This window comes from Scyliorhinus canicula, chromosome 19 (assembly GCF_902713615.1).
Source record: "Scyliorhinus canicula chromosome 19, sScyCan1.1, whole genome shotgun sequence".
In the NCBI taxonomy this organism is placed as follows: Eukaryota; Metazoa; Chordata; class Chondrichthyes; order Carcharhiniformes; family Scyliorhinidae; genus Scyliorhinus; species Scyliorhinus canicula.
This window is the reverse complement of record NC_052164.1, coordinates 80,553,645-80,578,031: the sequence shown is the minus strand read 5'-3', so window position 1 is coordinate 80,578,031 and position 24,387 is coordinate 80,553,645. Positions and strand designations below refer to the sequence as shown.

The 24,387-nt window shown below is 41.7% G+C and overlaps 1 protein-coding gene across 14 annotated transcripts in view; it reads left to right on the top strand.

Annotated features, from left to right (window-relative positions):
- Window positions 1–24,387, top strand: part of gramd1ba (GRAM domain containing 1Ba) — an 808,348-nt gene that overhangs the window by 528,924 nt on the left and 255,037 nt on the right. Inside the window, exons 1-2 of one of the 14 annotated variants that reach the window (XM_038778918.1) lie at window positions 3,072–3,459; window positions 7,241–7,560. The exons of 12 other annotated variants lie outside the window; for them this stretch is intronic. Coding sequence is in view for 1 of the 2 variants with exons in the window: in XM_038778915.1 (XP_038634843.1) it covers window positions 3,437–3,459 (23 nt within the window). In the remaining variant the exon portion in view is untranslated. Of the gene's footprint in view, window positions 1–3,071; window positions 3,460–7,240; window positions 7,561–24,387 lie in introns of those variants that run through there. One more of the 14 variants, XM_038778915.1, reaches the window with a different exon arrangement.

Sequence of the window (24,387 nt, the reverse complement as noted above, 5' to 3'; positions counted from 1 at the left end):
CATGTAACATACTTAGATTAATAACATTTTTATTGATTCAGGATTGGAAGATTAAGCACTTCACTCTACTTTTAGAAACCAGTTTTATTTTGATGTACTCTGTTTGCATAGAAGACAATTCAAGCTCTAATGCATGTGCTCGCCACGTAGTGCCAATATCCTGCTTTTTCTCCCATATTTTCTGCTCCTATTTCAGAAGAACATTTATCAAAGTTTGCATTTCCCACAATCTGGCAAACGTGTATAAATTCAGCAAAGAATCCAGCAAATTAAGATATAAGCAGGAATTTCAAAAAATAACTTCTGAAATAATTTTTTGTTTGATGATGAACCAGCCTCCACGAACAGGCGCCGGAATGTGGCGACTCAGGGCTTTTCACAGTAACTTCATTGAAGCCTACCTGTGACAATAAGCGATTTCCATTTTTCATTTCAAGAGCAGAATGTTGTTTGCTGTTTTTTCCTGTTCTTCACATGAGGTAAACATTGCTGGGAAATGCCTTTAACTAAGTGGCAGGCTGGGTAATTTCTGGGGGAAGTTTAGATTCAACAACCAGATTGTTTTTTATGTCATTTTGGTAGCTTTATAGATAGTATTACTGACAGTAACTTTTTATTCCATCATTCATTCATTGAATATCTGTAGTTTTATCTGTGATTGAATTGATTACACTGAAGTTCATTCTTTCCCGTTTGCCTTGGTTACAGCTAAAGGTTGAAGAGATTCAACCGATAGGTTTGGTATCCAGAACACCAACTTAAATTATCTGCATGAGAACCAGAGGGTAGATGAATAGTATTTTATGCAATGAATGTTGCCACAATCCCAGACCATAGGCTGCTCTCCCCTTTGAGAGCTGACTGGTGGTGATTTAACCTGAGGGTCACCACACCTCGGGCTGGGGGCAAGGTTGAGAAGGCAGGGCCTTGATGAATAACCTCAGTTGGTACAGGAATTAAGCTCACGCTGTTAGTGTCGCTCCGCATCATGAACCAGCCATCCAGCCAACTGAGGTAGGTCAGTTAGCTCAGTTGGCTGGACGGCTGGCTCATGCCATGAGCAATGCCAATAGCGTGGGTTCAATTCCAGTACCGGCAGTGGTTATTCATGAAGTCCATGGCTTTTCAACCCTGCCCCTTGCCTGACCCTCAGGTTAGATCACCACCGGTCAACTCTCAAAGGGGAGAGCAGCCTTTTGTCCTCTGGGACTGTGGCGGCATTTACATTCACATGCAACAAATTGCGATTCTGAAAGGGTGATGTAAACAGATTTGGTAGAAACTTTCAAAAAGATACTGGATAAATACTTGGAAAGCAAAAGTTTTGCAGAGCTATGAGGAAAGAGGAGGGACAGTGATATTAACAGAACAGCTTTCAAAGATAGGCCTCATTATTTGTTTACTTAAATTTTTTATGGGATGTGAGTGTCATTGACAAGGCCAGAAATTGTTGCCCATCTTTAATTGCCCTTGAATTGATTGGCTTAGTCGGCCATTTCAAAGGCAGTTGAGAATGAACCACATTGTTGTGGGTCTGGAGTCACATACAAGTTAGACGAAGGTAAGGATGGAATATTTCCTTACGTAAAGCACATTTGTGAACCAGAATGGGTTTTAAATTACAATTGATGATGGTTTCATGGTCACCATTACTGAGACTAATTTTCAATTTCAATTTATTAATTGAATTTAAATTCCACCAGCTACCATGGTGAGATTTGAACATGAGAGCATTAGCTATAAATCCTCTGGATTTCTAGTGCAGCGACATTCCACCCAACCACCATTTCTATGCTATTCAAATTATATAGTTGCAAAGTAGCTGCAAAATGTGTTAACCCTCACCTTTTTCAATAAACACACTTGCATAATAAAAGCAGTGCTCCTGTTTTCAGAAGTAATATGAGCAGTTTATGATATTTTTCAATTAGCTACTTTGTTTGAATGAAATCCCATTTCCTGCTTCTGCACTGTGCTAATGGCATCAGTTGCAGGCTGAGCTGGCCAACATGTTGTCATCTCCCTCTCCACTCCATGCTGTTCTGAATCGGTCATAATATTACACTTAAGGCCAGACCAAACATGACTGTATCTCTTTGGGAAATGTATAACTTCCAGTTATTACTTCCCCACAGCAACATGCAATAAAATTAAGAACCTGGTTCATGAACGATTAAGGATGTGAACTGTTTCTTAGAGCAGTTCCCTGTGATGTTGAAATATTGAGTTCCAAAATTATTGATTTTTAAAACTGACATGCCCGAATGCCTTCTTGTGTGGCTTGGTGCCATAAATTGCCTTGGAACATTCTATTACACTGCAGGTGCTATATAAATATAAGCTATAAGACGGTAAGCAGTTATGATCAGTCTCAAATTAGGCCAATAAAATGCACAGAAAAACATAATTGGTGAATTATGCAGCAGTTTTGTGCTTTATTTTCTTATTGTTCACAGGATTATTGGTAGTGGATAGATGTAATATAAATGGAATTCAGACATTGATACAATTATTTGAGCTGAATCACTGGTACCTTTTTAAGTGTTTTTTTAATGTTGTCCCAGATAGATTGTACACCCCATCCCGAGGAGCAAGTGTTCCCATCTGTCTGTGTTTTTGAGATATGAAGTCGAAATGCTTGAAAAATTCACAAAATTATTACTATTTCTTGTCATTTAATTTAGATGTATAATTAAAAGTAATCTGCAGTTATAGGGAAATTACAATCCAAATCCATACTGCAGTGGAGACTTTATTTCAGTTTTGTTGGATATGTTTTGTTAACAGTCAAAATATGCTTGCGTGGACGTGATTCTAATGTTTTCCAATTAAAAGAGTCATGACATAACATTGAATGGATTTTTCCTTCTTAATTTGCATTAGCAATTGAGACTTGGTCGTGTATGTTCCCATGCAAATTTAGCCAGCGATAGTTAAAATCTTGACTCGGTGGGGGCTGGGAAACGCATTTGATCCCTTCCATGCAGCATTTCTGCATTGATTAAGAGATTACACTCACAGCTGCCACCAGCGATTTCCAGTGACGTGTGCTTTGGATGGCTGCACAAGGTGCATTTAATCCTTTACTCATTTGCGGGCATTCTCGGAACGGGAAGGTTGGGTGACCGTGATAACATGGGTCCATCCTTACTGCAGCGAATGGCAAATGTTAGCCTGCTTCAGTCACCCGTGCTCGGTGTGGAATGTTAGCGCAGAGTTTGGAGCTGCAGACTGTGTGAGCGTTCCGAGAACTGTTGCCAGCACTGAAGTGTCAAGTGAAGGTGAGGCACTTGCCTCTCTTTCTGGGGCACAGATTGAGAAGCTGTGCTGCGTTTGTGAATGAGTCCTCGCCGTTGCATGCGAGCATGTTGTGGCGAGTTCATCCTGGTGACTGGGGAGAAGACACTATGGATATCGGACACTGTGTACTGCACTGATGAAAGGCTTTAAGCTTGCCTGGTAAGTGGACGCGGCAGCACCCGCAGCTCAGTTAAGCCACACAGAACACACTCCGAGGTAATTACATCGGCCCATTTTTTTTACTGGGAGAGCTGCAGAGCAAAGTAGAAAATCACTGATAGTAATTACCTTCCCATTGTTTGCATTAAAGCTGCAGAATGTTATGGGCCGTTATCGTTGCAAATCCCTTTAACCGACCAGCCAAATCACAAAATGACGTTATTAAGGGGCAAAATGTACTTTCACTTTGTGGTAGGTTCTGAATGCTGTCAGAAGCTTCGGTTTTATGAATGTGGTTGCTGCAGTATGCTTAGCGGAAGTTAAGACTAGTTACATGTTTACAAGAAGACCCTGATAAAACTTTGCAGTTGTACAGATCGAATGTGGCATTACTAGTGTAGCCTATCCAATCTCGTTCTGAAGTGTAAAGACCTGTTATGGCACTGTCCAATTAGGAACTGTGTGTCTATTGCACGAAGTGATTTGAGACTGACGACACAGAAAAATTCTCCCTTTCCGTTATTAAATTTTACATTGACGGTTGTACAGACATTGCTGCTGCCGCCCCTAGTTTTATGAATGTAAATACATGCTGGAGGCTGGAATTTTCTCCTGTAAAATCATTTGGGACCATATTTTTCGAACAGTGCCACTGCATTAATGTACCTCTGTAGACGCATGCTGTATGTTTTATGATTGCCAGTTTCATTTAGTAACAGGGTTGCCAAATTTAGACATGCTCCTGGAGCTATGGTCATGTGGCATTTGAGGATGTAATGATTGTTCACAAATATTGTTGTGTTTACTCTGTAAAAGTTGGGTCCCCTGTAGTTGAGGATCTTCGTTTCCTGTGTGACAATAATTTGGGATTGGTTTGCTCAGTTGGTTCATGATGCAGAGCGTCGCCAACAGCGCGGGTTGAGTTCCTGTACTGGCTGAGGTTATTCATGAAGGCCTTCTCAACCTTGCCCCTTGTCTGATGCGTGGTAATCCTCAGGTTAAGGCACCACCAGTCAGCTCTTAAAGTGGAGAGCTGCTTATGGTCCTCTGGGACTGTGGTGACATTTGCATTTTAATAAAATGTTGCTTCTCATTGCCTAGGAATGATCTAAATATCAGGAAATTTCTCACGTTCGCAATGCGTAATTCCCTAGCATTACCCTTATTTACGTTCTCTGATACCCCAAACTGTTTTCATTTTATTTTCTATCATCATCCTTAGTAATGTGTTTAAATGTTCCTGTTTCCACTGTCCTTTCGCCAGTAGGACTATCACATCTGGTCACAGCTACCCTGGAAAGTATGGTGATACAGCTGAATGTTTGTGGCTTCAAGGAAAACATCCTATCACGATTTGGTTAGAGTCCATTTCCAACAAAATACCATAAATATTCCCAAAGAATACATCAACTAGGCAAAGGAACCATTGAATCTGCTTTACTTTTATCCTGATGTAGATTCACATGATTTTCCCTGAGCCATTTTAACATTTTCCATCAGCATATTTTCTGTGTTTTCTTTGAACAGATTAATGAATATAATTACTACTGTGTCATAGATGTACAAGCAGACCTGCAAATGAGTACAAACTTTTGACAAGTTATTAAAGTGAGCAGGGTACAAATATAAGAACTAGAACTCTGAAGAATACCTTTCAATCAGATTTGTGATGGAAGGTAATCTTTTGATGTCTGCCATTAAACAAGGTTTAAACTATTTTGTTTTATTAAAGAGATAGATTTTGTACTTTATTGAATGGTTAATGGAGTCAGAATCTTATGTTCGTTCCGCTGTGAGCTAGCTTTCTCAGTAAGGCAATCCGTTCCAATTTTAAGCAAAGAATATTTTTATTGAAGATAAATGTTCCAGAGCTTTTCCCTATGTATTATACATAGAACATAGAACGGTGCAGCACAGAACAGGCCCTTCGGCCCTCGATGTTGTGCCGAGCATTGTCCGAAACCAAGATCAAGCTATCCCACTCCCTGTCATTCTGGTGTGCTCCATGTGCCTATCCAATAACCGCTTGAAAGTTCCTAAAGTGTCCGACTCCACCATCACAGCAGGCGGTCCATTCCACACTCTAGCCACTCTGAGTAAAGAACGTACCTCGGACATCCCTCCTATATCTCCCACCCTGAATCTTATAGTTATGCCCCCTTGTAACAGCTACATCCACCCGAGGAAATAGTCTCTGAACGTCCACTCTATCTATCCCCCTCATCATCTCATAAACTTCAATTAAGTCGTACTCAATTTGTTGGTAAATGTAATTGTTAGTGTTTTTTTTTATTCGCATGGGATTGGGCATTGCTGGCTGGGCGAGCATTCATTACCCATCCCTAATTTCCTTTGAAGGGGCACTTCAGAGTCAACCACATTGCTGTGGATCTGGAGTCACATGTAGGCCAGACCAGGCAAGGATGCAGATTTCTCTCTCTGACATTTTAACAACAATCAACAATAGTTTCAGGGTCATCATTATTGAATTCAAATTTTACCATCTGCAGTGGCGGGATTTGAATCTGGGACCCCAGAGCATTACTCTGGGTCTCTGGATTGCTAGTCCAGTGACACTGCCACTATGCCACTGCCTCCCCACATTATGCTATGGTTTCAGAGTGCAAAATAATTACCGTGATTGAGTTGCATGCATTGGCTGCCCCTTCTGCAACAGCAGGCAGCAAGGTTTGTGTGAAAATTTCCTATCTTGGAGAGATGAAATATTTAATTAAAATATTTATATCCAGCTCCCAAAGTGCAGTTGGACTCCAAATTTAAATTTGACATTTGTTGTGCAGGTTTCTCAGGGTTCAAAAAACCGGGCAGCAAGATGGAGGCAGAAGTTAATGGTTCCAGAACTGTGGCCCCACTAGGAAGCCTTTGACCTCCTCCCCCACCCCGACCCCCAGTTTCTATCTGCAACATTCTGATTGCCAGGCACTGTCCTTTTGGTTTCCTGGCTACATTCTCTTTCTACTCTCCTCTTGTTTTTTTTCCCTCTCCAGTTGAAAGAAAAAAATTACAGAGATCTTGCAACTTAAATCTTCTTGACCCTTCATGTCCCCAGTCTTTCTGGGGATTTGTCTTGTATGATCAGGAGTGCCCCCCCCCCCCTCCCCCCAACATATCCCTGTCTCCCCTGTAGGTGTGCTAAAGACTCACTTAATCTGACGGATCGACTACCACCATTACGGTAAAATATAAAATTACAAATGATCCACCAGCCTTGTATAACAGTTGATATCCCATTACCTTAAAGAACAAGCGTAGATTTAGAATATGTGTTGTTTGGACAGTAATGACAGATATATCAGGTCATGATGCATGAAAACGATTAATCAAATTGCCGCCTCCTGTGCTGTTCCCATTCTATAAAGTTGAAAAGGTCCCCCCATTCAATTGGAAGTCATTGGGGAATTCTTTTTCCCTGTTTAAGATACTGATTTATTGCCAATAGTTACTCACACTGGGAGTTGTTGCATGACATGGATGTGACGTTGTTGTCCTTAATTTCTAATAAAATCCACTCAAGGTTTTTTCTAGATGTTGTCAGTGTTCCTAAGTAGAAAGTGGAGCAAAATAACATGACTACTGCCTGGCAGAGTACCTGAAGCGTCATAGACAATGGAACAATTTTGCTTGCTTGCACATTCCTCAGCCCTTATTGGAGTGAGGCAAATAAGCTCTACAACATTTTCTGAAATTCGTTTGTTTACAAGTGGTTGCTAAATTTTGGAAGTGTAGGAATTTCAGTTTACTTTATATATTCCATTGGCAGGGGAAGCTCTGCGCAGGTGACATGTGGCAAAACAACTAAACTACCTGTACAAAAGGAAACATGTGGCTATCTTCAATCCAAGAAACACTGTGTCTGACTGGCTGTCAAGGCGGAAACGGTTGCAGTGGCAAGGTGATCCCAATCATTGCGGTTTGACACATCACCAAAATCTGATCATCAATCCGTCAAGATGATGTGGACGATGATGGTCCTGACGTTAAACAAAATCATGCAAGGGCTTCAACCAGGGTATATTTGCCAAGTCATGTAGGATGGAAGACAGAACTGTCTTATGTCAAGAATCTGCACTTGGGCAAAAGGTATGTGAAAAGTAATTGGACGCCTGTGTTGGGACAGAGGTATCTTTGGGAAGTAGCATTTGTGGCTGAGCTGTTCTCTTTAGGGTACCCTCCGCTCACCCCAGATGGCAAGTCGTGTAGAAAAAGATGCTCGACATATATGCTTTTCCTGGTTGGGAAACCACATCAAACAGGATACTCATCTTTCTGGTCAAAAAGGAAAGCATTGCATTTTGAACTATTAGAATAACCATGGATAATCTCGAGAACGACTCTCTTGAAACAAGAACTACAATTGTATGATGAGAGCTATCGAAAGTCCAAATTTCTATTACAACCTTCAGGGTATATGCCTTCTGAGGGAGGGGCAGCTGAAGGAGCAAGCAGGGGGTACACCTTTACTGGAAAGGAAAGATTCACAGCAACCTTTATGTCCACTGAGTTGGTTCTGCCACCTGGAATAGAATCTTGGATGCACTGCCAGAACGTTCAAATGTATCAATGAAAGACTCCTGAAATTTCACCTATGCCTCAGCTACAACCAATATACCACTGTCATTGGTGCTTCTGTCTTGAAGAAGACGTTAGAAGAAGATGTTAAAGAAATGTTAAATGCTGACTTTGTTGAAGTCCTCTCTGCCATCTGAAATAAGATTTTTTTTAAATCTTCTTTGGGACTCTAAGCCTGTGTTGATCATAAGTTTGATGTCCAGGAAAAATGGATGGGAAAAGCTAATGTGGTCCTTCTGCTGACCAAGTGTGCTGAGTAAAGCCTCTTTATGACAAACACTTCTGCCAGAAGGACAAATACGAAACCACATGGAGGTGTCCTCGATCAAAGCACATCATTGCTTGGGTTAAATATCTAGGTGATGTCTGGATCACTTGATCTGAGGACAAAAAGCAGCAGCCATCATTGTGCAGGTTCAAAACGCAGGTCAAGCAGGCAGCATTTCAATAGTGCAAAGCTGACATCCAAAGACAAAATCAGAAAAATAAAGGGCACATGGTGGTAAGAGAACGCCCAAGAGATCCAGCATGGCATGCAAAGCTTTTTTGAAGTCACTTGGACCATCTGTAGCAAAATGGATTGACACAGATGGAGCAGAAGTGAGTGATCTTGTAATGCATGTGCACAAATCCCTCCAGGTGGTAGACAGGTTGATAAGGTGGCTGAGAAAGAATATGGAATACTTTCCTTTTATTAGCAGAGGCTTAAAATATAAGGGCAGGGAGTTTATGCTGAAGCTTTCTAAAACTTTAGCTAGGCCACAACCTCAGTACCGTGTGCAGTTCTGGTCACCTCTTTACAGAAAGGATGTAATTGTACTGGAGAGAGAGTGTAAAAGATATTTCTGAGTAACTGCAATTTTCCAGTTCTGGTAAGATAATGATGAGAGATTGGATAGGATAGGGTCATTTTCCTTGGAATAGAGGAAGCGGAGGGGTGATTTCAGTGAGACAATGTTGTGACTGGATGGGAAGAAACTATTTCCCTTAGAGAGGTCTGTGACTAGGGGCATAGATTTAAAGTGATTGGTGGAAGAATTAGAGTGGAGATGAGGCAACGTGTTCATCCAGAGGGTGGTCGGAATCTGAAATTCACTGTCTGAAAGGGTGGAAATCCTCAAAGGTGCCTGGATATGCACCTGAAGTCCCATTACCTTCAGGGTTGTGGACGATGTGCTAGAATATTGAATTTGGCTCGGAGGCTTGTTTTTGAGCTGACCCAGACACGATTGGTAGAGTGGTCTCTTAAATTTCTTTAATATCTTAAAAGGAGTGTGGGGAGAGAATGGAGAAGTGGCAGTACATGAATTTATCTTTGGGGAAAGCCAGCACAGACACACTCGACAGAATGGCCTTCCGTCCAGTAAGGATTCTGTCATTCAGATTCAATTTACAAAATTTCACTTCGCTCACAGGATGGTGCCTTCCTTAAGTGTGTCAATGCCATGTCTCAACACTGGAAAGAATAGTTCCCCAACTATGAATCTACAATGACAGATCATACTTGGACCTGTATTTTCGTAGTGGATGTAGTGATCTATTGCCCGCCAAAGAGATCTTCCAGTCCCACCAAAGTCTGTGGCTCACTCACCCCGCAGCCTGGAAACCCGCTCTGAGGCAGCAATTTCGCTGGTACTTGAAGATCCCGCCAGCAGAAGAAGACAGAAAATCCTGCCCTTCCCAGGCTTTCTCCAAGTGCTTTGTGGTAGAATTAACAGTGAATTACGATTGATGGAACAACTGCAACCAGCAATCAAACAGATAAATAACAACAGCACCCGAGGCCCCAATGCTATTTCAGTTGAGTCCTTTAAAGCTGGTCCATTTTAACTCCTCTGTTGTGTTTGGTCTTCTATACTTTACGAAGGAATCCACCAAACACCTCGACCTGTCCAAACCAGAATCTTTATTGAGTCTCGTGTGGTAAGATAGCAATTATCATGGAGTCTGCTTATTACTCCTCTGGAATCTGCACCTCTCACCGACCATTCACTTGTATGTCTCATCACCCTCTCAGTCCTCTTCTGAAGATGGCAAGATGTGTCTCACCTTGTATGGGAGTAGCTGGTCACATGACTTTGGCCTTGAGACCACATGGTGTGTCTGCACTGCCACCTGCTGGTTGGAGGTCGCACACCATCCATCTATGATATAGCGCATAGGCACATCACCACAGCATCAAGACTCTTTGCACTCATTGGGAGGGAAAAAGAATTCCCCAATGACTTCAGAAATATGACAGTTGTAACGAAGGTAGATCAGTCATGCTGTGGTAACTATAGAGTTATTTCCCTCATGTCCATAGCAGGGAAAGACCTGGGGCTGCATTCTCCGCAGGCGGGATGCTCCGTTTTGCCGGCAGCCCAGAGGTTTCCCGACTGGGTGGGGATGCCCCACAATGGGAAACCCCATTGACCAGCTGACGTAACGGAGCATCTCGCCGACATGCTGAAACAGAAATGTGGATGGAAAATCCAGCCCCTGATGTACATTCTCCTGAACTGCATACTTCCTGTGCCTGAGGAAATCCTCCTAGAGAGAGAAAAATGCGTCTTTTAGATATTTCAGAGGTACCTAGAAACAAGGTCTTTGTTGCCAGACAAATAGAAATAAAAATGTTGAGGATTCTTCATGGCATTCATCAACCTGACCAAATAATTTGACTCGGTAAACCGCATTACTCTGTCTGCATTGTGCTCCAAAGATTTAGATGTCCAAGAAACTTGCAATTGCTTCCTAATGACATAGCTGCAACTGTGTTGAGTGGGAGATCTGAAACAGAAGCCTTTGGAATCTGACCTGAGGTCAAACAAAGCTGTGTGAAAATTCCCATACAAGTTACAATCCATCTGACAGTAACTATTCACACATCAAATATCAACTGCCCTCATGTTAAATGCTGTCGAGATGGAAAACTCTTTAATCGCAGTTGCCTCTGTGCCAAAACTAAACTGACCATCATAGATATACACAGTCTAGAGTTTGCAGATGACTACAATGTTTTGTTGCCCTCTCTACACCAGATCTGCAAGCCATCTCTCTCCTTAAGTTCTGCATAAAAGATACTTGGCCTATACTTGAATGTTGCCAAAACAAAATTCATCTCAACCACACCTGGTCAGCCAGATATACCACCTCCTATTTATATTGAAGGAGAGACTCTGGAATATGTTGACCACTTCATCTCCCATACCTTGGCAGCCACCTCTCTCAAATGTTGATGAGTAGATACAACACTGGATCAGCTGCTCCAACTCAGCCTTTTACAAACTACAGCAGCGAAAGTTTGACAACAAAGAGCTCCGAATGTCAACAGAAGTCCTAATGTGCAGTACAGTTGTCATTATTGCTTCGTGAGATCTGGACTGTGTATGAGTACCACATAAAGAGCTAGAGAAATTCCCATCAGCAATGCCGTGGCCACATCCAATGGGAAGACTATCAAATACAAACTAGTGTCCTTTTTAAACCTGGCTCCACATGTCTTCAGATTAAAAACCCTGCAAAACCGCTTCACTTGACTGGACATTTGCCCAAATGGCTGAAAACTGCCTCCTGTGCCAGGCCCTATTTTCTCAACTCTTAAATTATTTAAATTCCAGGAAAGGGCAAAGAGAATGCATCCAAAACACTCTGAAAGTCTCCTTTTGAAGTGTGGCAGTATTGACATTAATGATTGGAGGAGCTTGTTTGGAATGGCAACAACTTGTCCATCAAGTTGCACCGTGATTTCTGTTAAGCACTCTTGTACTGTAAACCAGCTGGTTTAACAGCAGAAGATATAAAGCCTTTAAGTAAATTCTGTTATACGTTGAAAAAAACTTTGAATTGGTGGTAATTTGATAGATTTCTTCAATATCCTAATGTATTATTCACCACTTATGCCGTTGTCTGGAAAAAACTGCTAAATGCAAGCATTTTGCATGTGTACATTTGTGAAGCAGTTGACAGCCAACTAGTGGGGAAATACAAACAGCTGAGATTATTTCCTCTGATCAGATTTCAAACTAAAATCGCACACTTCTTATCCTCTGTCGTGCTAGGACTGTTGCGAGTACAGAATCAGACTGATAAAGATACTGATTTAAGACACCGATCAGCTAAAATCTAATTGAACAGGCTCAAAGGGAATTGCTCCTCTTCCCGTGTTTCTGTGAAATGGAAATGCTGAAGTGCACTAACACTAGATGTTAGTTTCTCATTGCTTTTAGCTGTAAATTGAAGTGTGCATTAGGCAAGTATTTTGGTTGACCTTGGTACATGGAAGTGGAAGGATATGTTGAGAACTGAACTGGAGGTTCGTTCCATATGCTTAATTTGCTCCATCAGTAACTGATGTTGAATATCTGTTTTACAGATCGGCAGAAATAACCAGCAAAGTAATTTCAAACATTGGTGACAGTAATTTCAGATGTGGCACTAATCAGCTCCAGTCAGATTATGAATAAATATGACCTCTGAACTTTTTATTGTGTCTAACCTGTTTGAGTAGTGCACTTACTTTCAGGTCTCTGATTTCTTGAAATAAACTGTTTACCGTTTACTGTAAGTAAGCAGAAATTACTGGAAATAAATGGAAATTATTTACTTTTTCACCAGATTATTCTCAGAAATGGGCTTTTCCATTGTTTACTTTATTGTGTTATGTTTCCTTCTGGATCTAGATCCCCAAATTTTCCAGGTCATCTTTAATTAATACTCACCAACTCATGTAGGGTCTCGCAAGGGAGCTCATCAAAGGTCAAATAGTGGGTGAAATAGGATACGATATTCGTCTTTAAAGGGGACGGATATGCTACAACCTTTACAAAGATTATAAATATTTTAAAAGTATACTTCAATGATTTCAAAGCTGTTTGAAGCATTAAAGTGGCCAGAGGCTAAGTGACATAAAACCCATTGCTAGACAGCTGCTGAAAGGGAGGTGCTACTCCATGACATTGGAGAAAGGAGGTTGTCCAGTTTGTCATTCTTGGACAGCATGTCTGGCAGCAGCTGGTGGCTAGGCTCCATACTGTTTAAATTGCCCCACAGGTCTTTGAACACTTGTTTAATAAAAGGCATGCTTTTAGGAAGCTCGACGGATAAAAGTACGCAGCTGTAACATCTATCCGGTAGATGGCTGACAGGCAATGCTTTGTCGCATGCATGCTGTCAGGCTGGTTCCTGTTTACTCTTGGCCTACGTCAAACCCTCGCATAACCTAACAGCTCTTTTCTCTCCTGAGAGCTTCTGGCAGATCTGCTGAATTTTCCAGAATCCTATGTTCTTGTTTCAGATTCCAGCATCTGCAGTATTTTGCTTATTTTAGCTCTCTTTTTGTGTATGTCCAGAAGGGATCACATTATTGCTGAAACTTGCACCGTTGTCCAGGATCCTGTTTCTGCATCCCTTTGGTCAAATCAAAAAACAGATGTTCAGGAGAACGATCCCTATAAACACTTGTCAAAGAGACTCCCATCCCAACCAAAAATAATAGGTGCACCTGGAACATATTGTGCCCGTCATACTGATGTCTCATGTTGATGGGAAATGAGTAGGACGGCGGGCTCTCCTTTTTCCTCCGCTTTCAGAATGTCGCAAAGTAGCAAAATGGGAGTGCCACGCCCATTAAAACCATCTGGAAATTCTGGGGAGGTCCCCCTCCTGTCTGCACCTGGGAATGTAGGTGGAATCTGCCCCCTCCCCACTGCAGAGTCTCCCTCCATCTGGCGATCCCGGGATCAACAGGGAGCAAATAGTTTGCAAATAAAAGGAAGCATAGCAGCCCAATCAGCTGAATTTCAAGAAAATTAATATTAATCTCAGTTGGCTGTAAATGCCCAGCCACATGAGCAACATTCCAGATCATACCTCAGAATTTTAAACTTATTATAGCTTCAGATGAGAACCTGGTCACCCAAGTCAGACCCCTCAAAACCTCTCAGCAATCCTCGCTCCTCCTCTGTTTGAGACTCACTTGGTTGTTGTTTTAAGATTTGCCCCCTTCCTAGATGCCTCATGCAGAATACCCCTGCTTGTTTGACTCTGACTCTTACTCCATGCACTTCCAACCGTGACAGCCCCAGTGCAGGCCAAAGCAGATCGGCTGCACCCTTTTCCATTCCACCCCCGGGATTCTATTGAGAGTTGTCAAGAGAGTTGAGAGCTTAACATAATACCCATTTTCAACAAGGACGACAGAGCTAACTTGGGTGATCTTTGATTAAAGAAATCAGATGAAGAGTAAATAACCTGTAGTGGCCAATGGAAGATCAAACTTGACAAAGCTGAAAATTCTCTAGGGAGCTGTCAGTTATTTTGGATGGAGGAAATGTAATAAATGCCTTTGACAAAAAGCCAAACAAGGAGAGTGTTCGGGAAGATCAAGGCAAAGGGAACTTGTGGGTGGACAGTGAATTGGTCTAATAAGCATTTACTAGGGAAGAATGGAGAATAGAAGTTGAGGATAGTTTCTCAGAATGGTTGTAATTTCTAGTGGTGTCCCATTGAGCTTTGTTCTGCTGCCAACTCTATTCACCAAGTGCATTAGTGATTGTGCTGGATGTTGGACAAATTTGTAGGTAATAATGGTAAATGATTCAGAGGATTAAAAAGATACAATGGATACTGATTAGGCAAAAGAATAGGCTAACATAGTGGCATATGGAATTAAATGTCAGCTGGTACATTTCAGATAGAAATTCTGTACTTGGCACAAAAAGGTCTGGGTCTTCTGGAAGAGTGGAGGAATTTGTGGGTATTCAGCTTGCAAGATGTTAAAAGCTGCATCTCAAACCCATAAAGCCTAGCCTTTAGAATGACGAGTTGAAATCTAATTATGAGTCGACAAAGGTCTTCACAGGGCCACAGTTGGAGTATTACATGCAGTTTTGGGATTCAGGAAATCTGTGGCAGTGAGAGAGTGGGTACAGCACTGATTTTCTCAGTTCAAGGAAATTCAAATTATGAAGAAAGATTTGAAAAGCTGAAGCTATTTTTTCATTAGCACAGATGAGATTCTGAGGTTATTTGAGAGGTGTGTTTAACACTATGAAGAATAAGATCTTTTGCAGGGTGGTTCACCCCTGTCCATGTGAACATTCTCCACTCTATTTTACATTGCTGCAGAAGATGTGCTGCAGAAGATGTGCAAGCTATGTAGATTTTTGCAGGAAATTTAGCAGCCTCAAAATGAGTGGCCACATTGCACAGAAGGACTTTGTATAATAAATAATTAAGTATTATATCTCTTGAACAATGCTTTGCTCCTTAATTAATCACTTGATTCCCATGAACATGCCATTGATAAACCAGATCTGGTCCATATTGCAAAGCATTCGCTCTTATTTCGTTCACATGTGCAAAACAAAGCATCCACTCTCTGATCGCTGCACACGTTATAGCTTTTCTGTAATGCTGTTGTGTTTTGTTTTGTTTTATAAAATTGACTTGCATCAACTGGACTCTGCTGCTGTGGACTCATCTCTAGTAAGTGTCGCAGAAATTGGACAGGAAATCTTCCTTGTGAGAGTTATGAGGCTGTATGGAAAATCTCCTCGCAGTTAAAAAGACTGTACAGTAAAATGGCAGTGAAGCTGTTGCCAAAAGGTTTCATATTTTTTTTGTTTAAGAAAAAAGAAGCACTTTACATAAAAATGACTGGGAATAAGTCAGCGCTAGATACCTCTCTCATCACGGATGGATGTGTAAACTTTACAGTTTATAATCATAACTTGGTAAATGTTTGTACTTTCTCCCAGCCATTTCACATTCTTTGTATTCTTGCCATTGGACTGAAGCAAGCTGCCAATATCATACCAGACTCTGAACTAAACAGCGTCACTGTCAGACTGCGTTCCGAATCTCAGGGTAGACTCCACCCCGGGTTCGATCCCAGCCCCCCCAGTCCTTGTGGAGTTTGCGAATTCTCCCCGTGTCTGCATGGGTTTCATCCCCACAACCCAAAGGTGTGCAGGGTAAGTGGATTGGTCATGATAAATTGCCCCTTAATTTGGAAAAAAAATTGGATACTCTATATTTTTTTTAAAAGGGTAGACTCCGCCCCATGTCCTATCAACAGGCTGGCGGCAGCTGGTCAATCAAATAGAATCACCGAAATATATGTCAGAATCATTCGATACAGAAAATATTTACTTGAGCCCTGGCTCTCTTGAGGACACTGACCTGTGGTGTTTTCTGTGTTGTATTACCCACTGTCCCAGGTCCTGTCTTTGACACATACATGCTTTCAAAGGGCTTCACACATAAAATAATTATATATTTTCTGTAAATTATCATAATTGCTTGCGGACAAACACTTGATGGACTGCAAGGTGGATTAATGCCTGCCATCTCCTCCTTTGGGAAGAGCTATAGTACAGTGTTACTGAGCAACTCTGTCAAGCAGAGGTGGACAATTTGCACATGTAAACATTGTAGATTTACCTCAGTACATGATGCACAATTGCTTGTTGACACACTTGATAGACTGCAAGATAGATTCATGCCTGCCATCTCCTTTGGGAAAAGCTGTAATACAATGATATTGGATAATTCTGTCAAGCAGAGATGGGAAATGAAGGTGGTGGGCATGCTGAAGTATGAACCTATTGAATATAATTAATAGATAGCCTCATGCTGAAAATTATCCTTTTCCAAGAAGTAGAGAAAGACATTTGAAGAAGGCAAACAGGATTCCCACAGATGCCCTGAGAGCAAATAATGCAGGTTTGCAATGACTCTGTCTGCAAGTTAATTTCCCCATGTCACTGTGAGGTGGGTGTGTCAACAGCCATTGATCTATTTTGCACCAAGGTGGTCAGTTACAGGTGGAAATAAACTGCATAAAATTGTAAACCGCAATTAATGGCAGAAGCCAGTATTAAAACCACATTTTAAAATCACCAGATTAATGAAGGATAAAAATTGTAAAACTTTTTGTATTGTCCATCGAGCTTTGCTTAGGCCCACTGAAGCTGATTGAAAGGACTGCCGATCCCAATCCTCTTCTGAGCAGCTGGAAAATTATGCAAGGACTTGTTCCAATCCATTATAACATTTAAGCTCCTTTTTGTAGAGATCATTTTACAACTAACAGAAAATTGTGATCCATGCTAAAGCTGTGTAAATCTGGTTATTTCAGGCATGTTTAGGTTTTTTTTACTTTTCATCTGTTATGTAGGTTAAGGGCCACATACAAAGATTTAATTCATACTCCCATTAATTTGCATAGTTCAAGTTTCTGACAGTAATAGGTCTTTTATTTGGCAATAACATTAGAATCAGCCCTTTTATGAACCACCAAGTCACTAAATTTAACGGATAGGAAGTATCTGCATCGGTAAAACTAAATTGACCATCATGGGCCAAGTTACAGAGGTTGGGAGTGTCATTATTTTGATACTCTTTGGTTATACCAACTTAATCTTGAATTTTGATGGAGTTTCTGCCTTACATGCATAATCTTGGAACTTAATTGTCCTGTATCAAAAAAAATGCTCTCTTGCTCTCTGTTCTAAATCTCTATCAATGGCTCCTTGTTCTAGACGTCTAAATTAGAGAGAAGGCAAGAAGGGAGAGAATAATTCTCAGCTGTCTGTCTTTGAGAGTAATGCAGAGTGGGTCCAAATAAGATGTCCATCATGACTGCATTTTATTTTTCTGAAGGAAGTCAGAAGCAATAAATGATATCGGTCAGGTCACAGTATATTAGTATGTTAAAGTAAGGGCATACACAGCAGTTTTTTCTTTAAATTTTATCTTTCATTTCTGTTGTTGAAAATTCTGCAGAAACAACATTATTCTTCAATTAAAGATTTGGGCTTTTGATGATTCCAGTTTTTGATGATTCCTATCTCACAAGGCACATATTTTTCTCATAAGCAATTTCAATTGCAGTTCTTTATTGTGTTTTGTTGCATAACTTCTACAAATACAGATTGAAATAATTTTTTCATTAGGATTGAAATTGTGCAAAAATGTTCTGTACCATTTTAATAAAATTTCTTGCTAGGTTGAATTTATTGAGCAAAAATGGCTGAATATTAGTGTTTCTAAAATTCAGATCAAATGCACGAACAGCTGCATTACCTGAATCGGTGCTACTGTTGTATCATGCCAGGAACAGTTCTCACCTCAATGATTTTACAGGGTTAGAATGAAATTGTGGGAGTGACTGAAATTGCTCAAATACATACCAGGATTTAATTGTAGTTAATTTTTTTTTTAAATGATGAAAATACTCAGCTGTTCTAGCAGCATCTTTGGAGAGAGAATAGAATTAACATTTCGTTTCAGGGTTCTTTCCTGTTTAGTATCTTTACTTGCACTTAAGATCTTCTTTCGGTACGGTAATGTCCTTTCATGGAAGGTGTTGCGTATCAGATGTGATCAAAGAGTGATTTTTTTTTCTTTTTCAGTCTTATTCTCACTGCATTTGTTGATTAGCTGTTCAGATCTACTTTGGCTGGTAAATGTGTGAGAAAATGGACTCTCCATTGTACGTTTCAGGTGCAAATGTACTATTGAAAACATTTCCATCATTGGAAAGCGCACTTGATAATGTACATCAAATACATTTTGATAATATAAAGCAACAATACAGTTTCTGTGCACTTTAATATGAATAATCGCCCAATTAAGTAGAAGTGACATTGTTCAGATTCAGGCTGTTTTTCAACATGCATCCAGCAATTGAGAAGTTGGCCTTGAACTTTTATCATGATAACACTTCGGGGTGATCCTTGACCGTCAGTAGGAGCTGCTAGCTAAGATTGATGATAATTCTTTTCCACTGAGCCTGAACTTCCTCTTACAATTTTCTGAATGCAGCTGCGATAATTTTTGCCATCTGCTGTGGTGGGATTTGAACCAGGGACCCCAGATCATTGCTCCAGGTTACCAATTCAGTGACCTATATCACTAGGCCACAGGAGGAACCATATAATCAGGTGAGCCTCGCCTGCCACAGGAAGTTTACATTTAAATTTAACCATCTACCATAGTGAGATTCGAACCTGGAACGCCAGAGCATTGCTCTAGGTTTGTAGTTTACCGGTTCAGGAACCTCTACCCGAGAGGTGGGACACTTTGGGATTTGAATTTGAATCCCTCCACATTCAACTGCTTGATTCTACAGGTAGGTTAACGCAAAATAGAAACATTCCCTATCGATCATTTATTGAGCCAAGTTGGTGCAAAAACAAACTAGACAAAACTCTAGTATTTCTAGTTTAATTTTGCTTCTTGTCATTTTTCCAGTCACTCTGAACACCAGTTTGAGAAACACTGTCCTAGTTGGCAATCGAAAATAAGGTATTTGAGTCAGAAAAGCATCACAACTAAGCCTGATCCTATCCAAACAGATTTACTTTCCAGAAGGGTTCACTAGTTAATGATCAGGAGCAAGAATCCTTCATAATTCTTTCTCCCTTGCCAAGTGGCATTGAAAGTAATTGTGGTGCCCCTATTGACAGATCAATTAACTTGATAACAATAGCTTGTATATGGATAATATATTTTTTAAGTAACGTCGCCATAGTCCCAAATGACCATAGGCTGCTTTCCCCTTTTTTGAGGGGGAGAGCTGACTGGTGGTGATTTAAGCTGAGGATCACTACATCTGTGCTGCTGGCCTTGCTCTTCATCATACACTAGCTGTCCAGCCAACTGAGCTAAACCAAAGACCATCCTTCTCAACCTTGCCCCTTGCCTGAGGTGTGATGATCCTCCAGTAAATCACCACCAGTCAGCTCTCCCCCTCAAAGGGGTAGGCAGCTTATGGCCATGTTGGACTATGGCGACTTTAATATATTTAACATTGATAAATAAATCCTATAATATTGCAGAAAAGCTAAGAAAGTTGATATGTTTTTCAAGACAGAAAGATGGAAGGTAGAAGGGTTCAAGGGGAGAATTCCAAAATGTAGGTCCCAGGCAACTGACGGGAAGCAGCAGAGACTTTAAATCAAATCTGAGCCCATCTGTACCATTTAGCTCAGTTAAATGTTGAATGTTCCAATTGATTCTACAAGGAGAGCAGGAGGTGCTTTACTTTTGTTTTATTCCATTGTTTGCCATGCATTGATTCTGCAGATTTTTGGGGACTTTAAATTGATCTTAAACTGCCGAAGATTGGTCTGTATCTAGAAATGGTAGTTGTGGTCATGTTTGGGTGCAGTTTGCTGTGCTGGAAGGTACAGCATCTTGTATTGTCTCCTTTCAATTCTTCAACTGCATAGTAAATAAATACAAGCTACTACGTAGACCTGTCATGTGCATGGTTGGTAAGCATATGTTTAAAGTCTTGATCTGTATTAGCAGTGCCAAGAGATTTGCATTCTTTTCTGCTAAAATTTTTTTTTAACTTTCGAGGACTGATTTGATACACTGTGCTTTTCACGAGCTGCAGAATTATTTTTGCTTTCCTGGTAAAGTGTAACCTTGATCAGTTTGTTCTTCACAATAGATAATTGTGTTTTAATCAGATTGTCTAGATTTGTTTCTGTCCACTTCCCTCCCCCTCCCACACGTGCAGTAATGTGATGAGATAGCCCAAGCTACTGCTTTTTCTAGCTGTAACAGATTAGATTATAACAGGATGGGGGGAGACAACATGGGGGATTTTGACACTTGCAGCTAGTGATTTAAAGGAAAATGAAGAAGCAATTTTTAACAGCTACAGATGCCTTTGCTTTAAGAGCCTGAGAAAATATATTGTTAAATTGCACCAAGTTGAAAAAGCTCTTTCACCCTATGGATACAGGCATTGGACATTTAATTGGATTAAATACTGCCTCTCTCCTCTGAAACTGGAGTTTCGTTTCAACCTGGAGTAATCATTCTATAAATGGCTGCTGAAAAGGGAAATAATGGAATTTTCTTTTCTGGTAATGCAGTGATGGTTGACTTGTCGTAGTATTGCATCATGGAATTTGGTCAAAACCATTTCAGTTGAGTTTTTTTAAGAGCATTGGCTCACAGCTCAAAGGTCATGGTTTGGAAAATGAAAATGTGACACAGGTGCAGCAGGATGATGGTGCCAACTTTTCAAAGCTCAAAAGACATGAAGACATTATGTGGTGACACAGAACCACAAGCTTTCATTTCCAGTACAGATCTGATTTCCCATTGCGCAGATATGCTGTCAGTTTCTATATTTTGCAACCCATTCCAAATGAGAATTGATAGATTTTCACCTTCTGAGCAAACTTAGACAGAAATTGAAGGCCAGAGAGATCCACGATTGAATTGAATTGAATTAATTTGATTTTTTTTTAAATGTTTCCAATTAAGGGGCAATTTAGCATGGCCAATCCATGTACCCTGCACATCTTTGGCTTTTGGGGATGAGACCCACGCAGACACGGGGAGAATGTGCAAACTCCACATGGACAGTGACCCGGGGCCGGGATTGAATCCGGGTCCTCAGCGCCATGAGGGAGCAGCGCTAATCACTGCGCCACCATGCCACCCTGAATTAATTTGATACCGAAGCACTATTGGATTGGATTTGGTTATTGTCACGTGTACCGAAGTACAGTGTTGTCAATCGGCACGGGAGTCACCAATAATGTTGCTCGTTTTAATGAAATGGATGGAATACTATCGCACCAATCGGCACCAATAATGTTGCCAAATTAACTAGATATGGCAGTTATTAATGATAATATTGCTTTTCCGAGTCGCCATACCATCTTCCACGTGAGTTCACTTCAGCCATTATCTCAGCGGTCTACATCCCACCCCAGGCAGAAGTGAGGAAGGCGCTGGATGAACTGTACACAGTCATAAACAACTATGAAACAGAACACCCGGAGGCCTTGTTCATTGTGGCCGGAGACTTCAACAAAGCCAACCTCGAGTCTACTGCCAAAATTCCACCAGCACATGTCCTGTCCCACCAGGGGCGACAACAGTCTTGACGACTGCTACTCAAAAATCAAGGGCGCCTACCGTTCCATCCCCCGACCGCACTTTGGGAAATCAGACCATAAGACTGTGCTCCTTCTCCCGGCTTACAAGCAGAAACTCAAGCGGGAGAATCCAGCTAAGAAGGTTGTGCAGTGCTGGTCCGAGGAGACAGAAGAGCTCTTACGTGACTGCTTAGAGACAGTGGATTGGTCCATATTTAAGAACTCAGCGACTAACTTAAATGAGTATGTCACCACCGTCACAGACTTCATCAGCAAATGTGTGGACGACTGCATGCCAAAGAAAGCAGTACGTACGTTCCCCAACCGGAAACCATGGCTCAACCGCGAGATTGACTCCCTGCTGAAGGACAGATCTGAGGTGTTCAAGGCAGACGACCCTGACCTATACAAGAAATCCAGGTACGACCTCCGCAAAGCCATCCGAGATGTTAAGAGAGAATATCAAACTAAGCTAGAGTCACAGACAGACTCTGCGGTTGTGGCAAGGACTAAATAACATAACGGGCTACAAAGCGAAGCCGAGCAGTATCTCTGGCAGCAGCGCACCCCTCCCCGATGAACTTAATGCATTCTATGCTCGGTTTGAGCAGGCAACCAACAATCCGCTGTCGAGTGCCCCAGCAGCCCATTATTCACCCATACCCACCATCACAGTTTCCGAAGTCAGATCGGCCTTCCTGAAAGTGAACCCACGGAAGGCGATGGGCCCGGACGGGATCCTGGTCGTGCACTCGGAGCCTGCGCATACCAGCTGGCAGAGGTATTCACAGACATCTTTAACCTATCCCTACTCCACTCCGAGGTCCCCACCTGCTTCAAGAAGACCACCATCATATCGGTACCAAAGAAGAACCAGGCAACATGCCTCAATGACTACCGCCCGGTGGCCCTGATGTCAGTTGTAATGAAGTGCTTCGAGAGGCTGATCATGAAGCGCATCACCTCCATACTCCCGGAACGCCTTAACCCACTTCAATTCGCATACCGTCGCAACCAGTCCACATCCGACGCCATTTCCCTGGCCCTACACTCATCCCTAGAGCATCTCGAAAACAAGGACTCCTACATCAGACTCCTATTTATTGACTACAGCTCCGCCTTCAACACCATAATCCCAGCCAAGCTCATATCAAAGCTCCAAAACCTAGGACTTGGCTCTCCACTCTGCAACTGGATCCTTGACTTTCTGACCAACAGACCACAGTCAGTAAGAATGAACACTAACACCTCCTCCACAATAGTCCTCAATACCGGTGCCCCGCAAGGCTGCGTACTTAGCCCCCTACTCTACTCCCTGTACACACACGACTGCGTGGCAAAACTTGGTTCCAACTCCATGTACAAGTTTGCTGACGATACGACCTTAGTGGGCCGGATCTCGAATAACGACGAGTCCGAATACAGGAGGGAGATAGAGAACCTAGTGGAGTGGTGTAACAACAACAATCTCTCCCTCAATGCCAGCAAAACTAAAGAGCTGGTCATTGACTTCAGGAAGCAAAGTACTGTACACACCCCTGTCAGCATCAGCGGGGCCGAGGTGGAGATGGTTAACAGTTTCAAATTCCTAGGGGTGCACATCACCAAAAATCTGTCCTGGTCCACTCACGTCGACGCTATCACCAAGAAAGCACAACAGCGCCTATACTTCCTCAGGAAACTAAGGAAATTCGGCTAGTCCACATTAACCCTTACCAACTTTTACAGATGCACTATAGAAAGCATCCTATCAGGCTGCATCACAGCCTGTATGGCAACTGCTCGGCCCAGGACCGCAAGGAACTTCAGAGAGTCGTGAATACCGCCCAGTCCATCACACGAACCTGCCTCCCATCCATGGACTCCATCTATACCTCCCGCTGCCGGGGGAAAGCGGGCAGCATAATCAAGGATCCATCCCACCCGGCTTACTCACTTTTCCAACTTCTTCCATCGGGCAGGAGATTCAGAAGTCTGAGAACACTCAGGAACAGACTCAAAAACAGCTTCTTCCCCACTGTCACCAGACTCCTAAATGACCCTCCTATTGACTGACCTCATTAACACTACACCCTGTATGCTTCAACCGATGCCAATGCTTATGTAGTTACATTGTATATCTTGTGTTGCCCTATTATGTATTCTCATGTATTTTCTTGAATTTTGTTTCATTCCCTTTTCTTCCATGTACTGAATGATCTGTTGAGCTGCTTTCAGAAAAATACTTTTCACTGTACCTCGGTACACATGACAATAAACAAATCCAATCCAATCCAGGTATCAAATGATACCACCACAAGGCTTTTCTGGATATCGATCAAAGACCAAACAACTAGTTAGTCAGTTCAAGTTCAAAGATGGTTTATTTACACACAAGGGTTACTTCGACATGCAATACAAAATACTACAAGTTAAACTACACCTAACAACTGCAATAACCTAT